At 47.4% G+C, this 7,343-nt stretch overlaps 1 protein-coding gene across 2 annotated transcripts in view; it reads left to right on the top strand.

The window, feature by feature from the left end:
* Positions 1-11: 11 nt before the first annotated feature.
* Positions 12-7,343, top strand: part of LOC138064327 (serine incorporator 5-like) — a 35,873-nt gene continuing 28,541 nt past the window's right edge. The window contains exon 1 of one of the 2 annotated variants that reach the window (XM_068926360.1): positions 12-181. In XM_068926360.1, the coding sequence (XP_068782461.1) occupies positions 155-181 (27 nt within the window). In that variant the 5' untranslated portion in view covers positions 12-154. The remainder of the gene's footprint in view (positions 182-7,343) is intronic. The other variant, XM_068926361.1, reaches the window with a different exon arrangement.

The raw sequence follows: 7,343 nt of genomic DNA, 5'->3' as shown, positions 1-7,343 counted from the left end.
CGCGCAGGGGCCGGGCGGGGGGCGGCGCTGCCCCGCCCGCGGCGGCGGTGCCCTGCGCGCTGCCGAGGCGGGTCCGGCCCGGCCCAGCCCGGTCCGCATGGGGCTGCCGCTGTGAGGGAGGGAGGGAGCGAGCGAGCGAGGCTGCGCCGCCGGCATGTCGGCGCCCTGCTGCGCCGGCCAGGTAGGGGCGCGGGGCGCGGGGCGGCTCCTCCCGGCGGGGTCCGGCGCGGGGCGAGCCGAGGGCAGCGCGGCAGGTGCGGCCGGGCCGGGCCGGGCCGGGCTGCGCCGCTCCTTGGCGGCCGCGGGAGCGCGGCGGGGCGGAGGCGCAGAGCCGGCCGGAGCCCCTCGGCCGCCGCGTCCGGCCGGGCGGGCGGAGCGCGCCCAGAGCTGCGGCTCCTGCGGGCTCCGAGGAGCGCGGCCACCTCGCTGGAGCCTGTCAGGAGCGGGGTCGTTTCCGCGGCGGGGTCCGCCGCTTGCGCAGGAGCTGGCGCTCCGAGGGCTGGTTTGCAGCGGCGCCTCTGTAGCGCCGGGGGAGAAACCTGGCGTTTCTTCCTTGTGCCAAGCGCCCGGCGCGGGTGGCCCCGCGGCCGGGGTGCTGCCGGGGTGCTGCCGAGCCTCGTCCCGCTTGTGCACGCCTTAGAGAGGAGCCGGGCAGCGGGATCCGAGGGAGGAAACGGGTGCTGAGGGGGAAAACCTTTCCCAAGACCTCTAATACTAAGACTAATGCCTGAAGGGGACACAGAAGCCAGGTCGCCTGACGCACACCCAACTGAAAGAGTGGTTATATGACTGCCGTTGATGCCTGATGGTGGGGAAATGAGGCCCCATAATATAAGAGAAAGGGAACGGTCTTATTTCTGTCTTCCAGCTCCTGGCGGCTTGGCGCCACCCTGGCTCTGGTGCTGGACAGACCCTTTCACGAGCTCACGTAAATTTGGCTTGCGGAAAGGTTCAGCAAGTGCTGGGTGCTGGCGCAGGAAGCAAGCGATGAAGCGAAGCGCGGGGTGAGGGAGGCAGCACAGGGCGGTTTGGGACTTCCGCCTTTCGGCATCGAGGAGCTGATAAATCCATTCGCCGCATCTTGCGGAAATACTTGTTTCCTTTACTGCGGCAGCTGTGATGGGCGAGTGGTGTGGAACTGGAGAGAGGTGATCCCTCAGGGTCCCGTCCAGACCTGTTGTGTCCTTGCCCTCCAAGGAGGGACTTGCCTTCCTGCCAGTGGTCTGTCCAGCCTGTTGTTAGACTGCATCTCCTCAGGCACTTCATTCTTGTACTTCGTTTTCCACAATCTCTGTTTCTGCAACAGGAGCCCGTTGCTACCAGTCCTGTCTGGAACGGACCATCCAGAGAGCTTATTCTTGCTCACTTACAGGTTTAAAGACCTGAACGGTCCTAATTTTGTTGGTGTTCCCTCACTGGTCACTCTGCTCACCTCAGCTTCTGGTTATTCTCTTATCTTTGTGTGCGCCATCTGGAAAAAGGTCAGATCTTTCTTGAAGCATGAAATCCCAGGCTAGGTTTGCTCCTGCAGCTGCGTTTTTTTTCTCAGTGGGCTGGAAGGATTTCTGTGCGTGCCCCGCGCTGTGCTCCTGTGCACGCTCCTCTGCACCTCATCCAACAGCTGTAGATGGTCCCGGGTGAAAACAGTAACAACACTGGCTAATATTCCTGTTAAAGAAAGGGATCTCCTTGGCTGCTTCTTCATATGTATTTTGGAAGCAAGTGAAACAAGTTTTAGACCATCTCAATCTCTGTTCCATAGTGTGGAAATAACAGAAGTGTTGTTGGTAGGCACTGTTTGGCCGTGGCTGTTCACGGCACCTGAACTGCTTTTTTGCTGAGACCCATGGTGAATGGGGTGGTTTTCGCATGACCAAACTTTGAAGCATTTCAACAACTGCTGTTACTGTCTTGTGTAGTAGTATCTAGTAGTAATGTTACGTTGGTACTGATGCGTCACTTAAGAGTCTGGAAATAAACTAAAGTCCGTGGTGCTGTTGGAGTCTAAGCAAAAGCCCTAAAGCAGATGCAGTCGTTATGCCAAAATTATGGAATACCCTGAGGAAATGTATTCTGCTGACTCAAGCATTATTTTTTGATGCAAGACTTATCTATGCCAAATATGGCATATTGCTGGAGTTATACCAGCAGACTCTTACTGCGGATGACCTTTCTCTAGGCTAAGATAACTGACATAAACTGTGTTTCAGTAATGTTTCAGCAATTGAACTTTTTTTAAAGGAAGAACGATCCTTGCTTTCACAGGTAGATGAATCTCAACCCTTGATGGGTGAGGTTGCTTGTTTAATATGATTTCTTCCAATGTATACACAAAAAAGGGGATAGACGTTCTTCTTTCTCTGTCAAGCCAACTTCCTCAAACGTTTTATAGGGAATGTTAATCAAGCTAGAAAAAGAAGAAAAAATTTGACCTCTCTTTAAATGTTCTCCAGACTAAGTTAATCGTGCCTTCAGACATGGAGGAGATGTGCTCGAGGAAGGATGAACTATATACTATGAGTCCTGAAAAATACTGGTGCTGTATCCCTCCTTTTTCCCTAAAAAAAAATACTATCTGCTATTTAGATATATATAAATTTGGCGTCCCATGGTTTTTTAGTATGAGGTACTTATGTCCTGCACATCTTTGCCTTTCTTTGTTTCTCTAGATCTGCTTTCCTAGAACTCCCTGAGAATTTTGGTGTTGTCTTTGTGAGTTGTAAAAGTGCAGTTATCATACTAGATGTCTGTGGCTGAGACCAAAGTGATGTTGTGAGTTAATGACTTGGCTATCCGTTTTCCCCATTCTTAATGCCAGCAAATTTTCCTGGTGAGAAGTAGATGAGTTGGGTTTTTTTGTTTTTGGATCAAACCGTGCTAAACATCCACTTGATGATGGCTGCCTGAATAAATGCATTCAGACTCCTCAGAATAAATTCCTGTTGTTAAAGGATACAGTGGCAATCTGCCAGACTCCAGTGTACTTCAGTTCTGCTGATTTTGCACTTGAAAATTATTAAAAATAATTTTAATTAACATTACTATGCAACTTGCATCCTTGCCAAGTAGACCCTGGGAGCTTGCTCTCAAGATACTTGGCCATTTATAAACTTTAGTTCTGCAACTGGTTTGTGTCAGGCAATATCCAAACTTATGTTAAAGAGAATTGCAATTTTTAGGTTTCTCTGCTGTAATATATTTCTTTTTCTAATCTTTCTTTGATAGACTCTCTTTCAGAGTGCAGTGAGGGTATAGTCTAGTTTTGGCCCCCACAATAGGGGTTTGCTTTTGATTACATGAAAACATCTGCTTAAATTGACAGGAAACAGGATTTTACATTTGGCTTTTCTTCTGTAGTTATTCTCATGAGAATAAAGTTGAGATCATGGTTAAGAAAAGCAGCTGTTGCGGAAAATCTTTATTACAATGAATGTTTTTTCCAGAATTAAACACATGTAATTTAAATATTTAACATTTAGGTTTTAGGTGGCGATGTGTTGTAGCTGGGTCGTTTGTGAAGATGTGTTTTTCAGCCACAACTGATAATTATTAAAGTCAAGAAACAGCCCAAAGCTAATGTTGTAGGCCTGGCAAATCTTGAGTGCTTTCTTTAATACCATTCAGCACCAAGAAATTATTTCATGTGATAAATTCAGTAAGATGTGCTACAAGTATATTTAGATATCAGATATTTATTTTATACCCAGGCCTCTAACTCCGAGAGTTTACAGAAAATAAAAAAGCTATATTTAAAATAAAGGCTTAGGCCAGTCTTACGACTTTTGGGGGAAGGGAAAGAAGCAGAGGCTTCAGCAGGGGGCTCTTCTCGCACGTGCTCTCCCCTTGTCCCCGCACCATGCCGGGGCGCGCATGGGGCGTTCGTGCGGCAGCCCCACGCGCGTGGCGGGACCGGCCGTGGCGCCGGCGGCCGTCCCCGGAGCCTGCTCGCTCGCCGCTGTGCTCCCGAGGGCCACCTGCTGCGGGTGGCCTTCCTGCGGCAGAGGGCCTGGGTCATCACACCTGACCTGAACCAGTCAGGTTTTTTTTTAAAAAAAAAAAAAAAAGTGAGAAGATTAGTTATGGGTTTTAACCACTGTCACAGTTGTCTTTCTGCATCCCCCTGTCCCCTGCCTCTGTCAATCATGATTTAAGATGAAACTAGTTATCTGAGGTCTGATCTGCAATATCGTCGTGTCCTAAAAGGCTCTTAAATACACTTAGGAAAAACAGGATGAGAAGGGGCTTTTTTCCTAGTTTGCAAAACCGTAGAGGTTTTATTTTACAACAAATGGTTGTCTGAGCGATTGAATTAGCAAAGCCTGGTTTTCTACAGCTTTGTGTCTGTTTCTTTTCTAATAGTGCACTTGTGTTGCAGCTTTTTCTTTGTCTGAGGTTAAGAGATCGTTTTCCTCTGGTAACCCACTTGCCTGTCTTCATGAAAATTGTAAGAACTTAATATTTTGGAGGCCCTCATCTCTTTGTCGTATTTGGAAAAAATTTGCTGATGTATTCACAAGCGATTCGAAAGGGAGGTGAAAGCAACCAGCCGACAGTGAGATCACATTAAGTGCGGTATCATTTGGCACTTGCTCTGTTAGGCCGATTTCTGAGTAATCCTCTCTCTGGGAAGACATGAGAGGCAGAAGATGCTCTTTCTCATGCCTGTTGCTGCTTAATTTTTCCGCCTTTACTTCTCATGTCCCGTGGTGATTGTCACTTGGTTGCACTGTGGTTTTAAAGAGCCGGCTGAAATACCCATCGCTCCACAGCCGCAGAGTGAAGGCTGCGTAAGGACGAGACTCGTATTCCCTTTACAGGCAAGGGAGTGCGTCTCTGGGAATGGATTAAGATCGTGTTGCTGCTTTTTGGCAAGTGGAGGTGTTGTAGGGTGGCCTTTTTCCTTGCTGGGGCGTGCAGTGGAAAGCATGTGCTCGTAGCTGCCAGCGCGAGACGTGCCCTTGCAAGGGCAGTGATCGAATGAGAGCGTTAGCTGCGGCTGCAGCGTGAGCTGGAGGTCTCCTCTGGCGCTGGTGGCCGCTGTTGTCCAAAATGCGTGCTGGAGTCAAACGATGTTCTCGGTGTAGCCCTGTGAAGACGCTTCAACTTCAGGTTACTTCCAAGGATCTTCTCGTATGTGACTTAAAGGCACTTCTGTTTCTTTCCCGGCCCTATGGGGCTGTAACGCAGTTTGACGTGTTAAGTGCCTGGCTTCCTAGGTTGTTGGGGCCTGATGGACCATTCTGATTACTTAGTTTGACCTACTGCATCGTTCAGGTCACCCAAGACACAGGCTTCAGCGCTAGCATTGAGAATATCCTTGTTTTTCAAGGAAGTCGTTGAATTGAGTGCTGCAGTTGGAAACGGACCTCTCTGGTGTAGGCCCCTTCGCTTAAAATAAAATCATTGAATCTCTGCTATTTTGAATGCATGCTATTGCGTCTGCGCTCCCAACGGATCGAAAGCCTTTTCCTGTTTAAAGTGCTAGTAGGTGGTGTCTCAAGGCTGTGTTATGCTGCAGTGTGAGGTTACTGGAGTGACAGACCAGCAAGCGCTTTGTGCTGCAAGGGCTGTACTGTTTACAGGGACGTTTGTTGTGGGAAGCTGGCTCTGTGTTTCCAAGGGAGTCCTGGCACACCTAGTCATCTTGTTATCGATGTAGTTAGTCATAACTACGCTAGGGCTGATCTTTGCAGTTAGTAATGCTCAGATATTTACAAATATAGAAGAGTTTGCAGTCTGAAAGCGGCAAGTTTTCAGTTTCTCTTTCTGTCCACTAAAACTGATCAAAATGTATCATCTGTTTAACAACAGATCCTGTTAAAATTTAGTTTACTTTTTCTGAAAGACCTAATTTGCATGTTTTTCTCTCTTTTTTTATTACGCTTTGGCAGAATAGTGTTTCAGAAATATTTTTCAAGATATTTCTTGAGTAGTCGTAATGCTGTTTCACAAGTCTGAACAGAAAAATAAGCAATAGGAACTTATCAACTGGTTCCGCTTTGAATCTGACAAGCTGGAAATGTGTGAAGTTGGCTGTGCTGACACTGGAAGGTCTTCAGCAAAGCTTTGGGCAATTAGAACTTTTCTGGGTTTTTGTTTTTGTTTGTTTATTTTGTTTAATATGATGAGGCAAGAAATAGTTAACCTTTCCTTCCAGTTCCCTGGCTTTGTCCGTTTGTGTGAAGGTGTTAGTATCTTTCTTCCCCTTGAAGTGTGCTTCAACTCAGTTCCAAAAATGACTTTTCAAGACAAAATATGTCTACAAAATGGTTTAGAGCTGTCAGTTTATTCAAAACTGAAGCAGCAGTTCCAGCTGCATGATTTTAAATCAATATATATGGAGATTTAGTTTTAACTGCTTCTTCACTCCTGTATTTTATGGATTTAAGCAATTGTATTCCTTTAACACCACGTTCTAGATTCTTTCTATCTGTGGCGATGCGCCCTGTTGCTTCATTATATCATTCTGCCTCTCCAGTCTGGTCTTGAACATCAGAGCTAAACTGGAGAAAATCTGCTCATTGGATGGAAGTGATAGCCTTAAGTTGTCAGACTTTGCCATTGCTGGCTTGTCTTTCATCTTCCAGTTGCTCTACTTCATAGCTTCTTTGCTGTGAAGGGCAGAGAGGCGGCTGCAGTATTAGCTAGAACCACCCGCGGAGAAGAAAATTGTGAAATACGAAATGACAGGACAGCCGACAGGAACCTGAAGCTGCTGGAGGAGGCGTCTTACAGCCTTAACTGTTCAGCCCAAGCCCCTCATGTGGAGTTCCCTGTTTCATGAACGGGGAGAAAACGCCAGGTATTTAAAAGGCTCTCTAAGTTAGCAAAGCAAGCCTCACCAAGGACCGCCTTCTGAAAACTGTAGCAGACAAATTTCAAAGGGGTTTTTTGTTTTTGCTATTTTTAGTGATAAATATAATTAACCACTAGGAGGGACAGACTGACTATTTCATACTGCTGTCAAATCCAGACAGTCTGTACTGAGCCCAGGAACTAGGGAGCAGCTGTACTGCTGAGAACTGGGTGATGTGAAACACTGCGATACTCAGGTCAGACTAAACAATTGTCTTGAAGTTTCCAAAATCATCAGGAGAGGAGCCCCCCTCCCCCCCTTTAGTTTAGAAATTTCAGTGATGGGCTTTGTTTTTCTAATGCTGAGCTGAGTCATCACGTAGTAAAGTTTGAGCATAAAGACAAAAGATCCTTATCCTCAGTTCAGCCAAGGGCTTTACTTCTGCTCTGCCAGCCTTTGACAGTAGCTTGCCCGCGTTTTCACTCCCAGTGTAACTGTCCTAGATGCTGCTTTCTCGTTCAGGTTTTGAACTCCTTCCTACTCTACG

The sequence above is a fragment of the Struthio camelus genome, chromosome W (assembly GCF_040807025.1).
Source record: "Struthio camelus isolate bStrCam1 chromosome W, bStrCam1.hap1, whole genome shotgun sequence".
NCBI lineage: Eukaryota > Metazoa > Chordata > Aves > Struthioniformes > Struthionidae > Struthio > Struthio camelus.
Note: the sequence above shows the minus strand (reverse complement) of the source record. Positions and strands in the feature narration are given on the sequence as shown.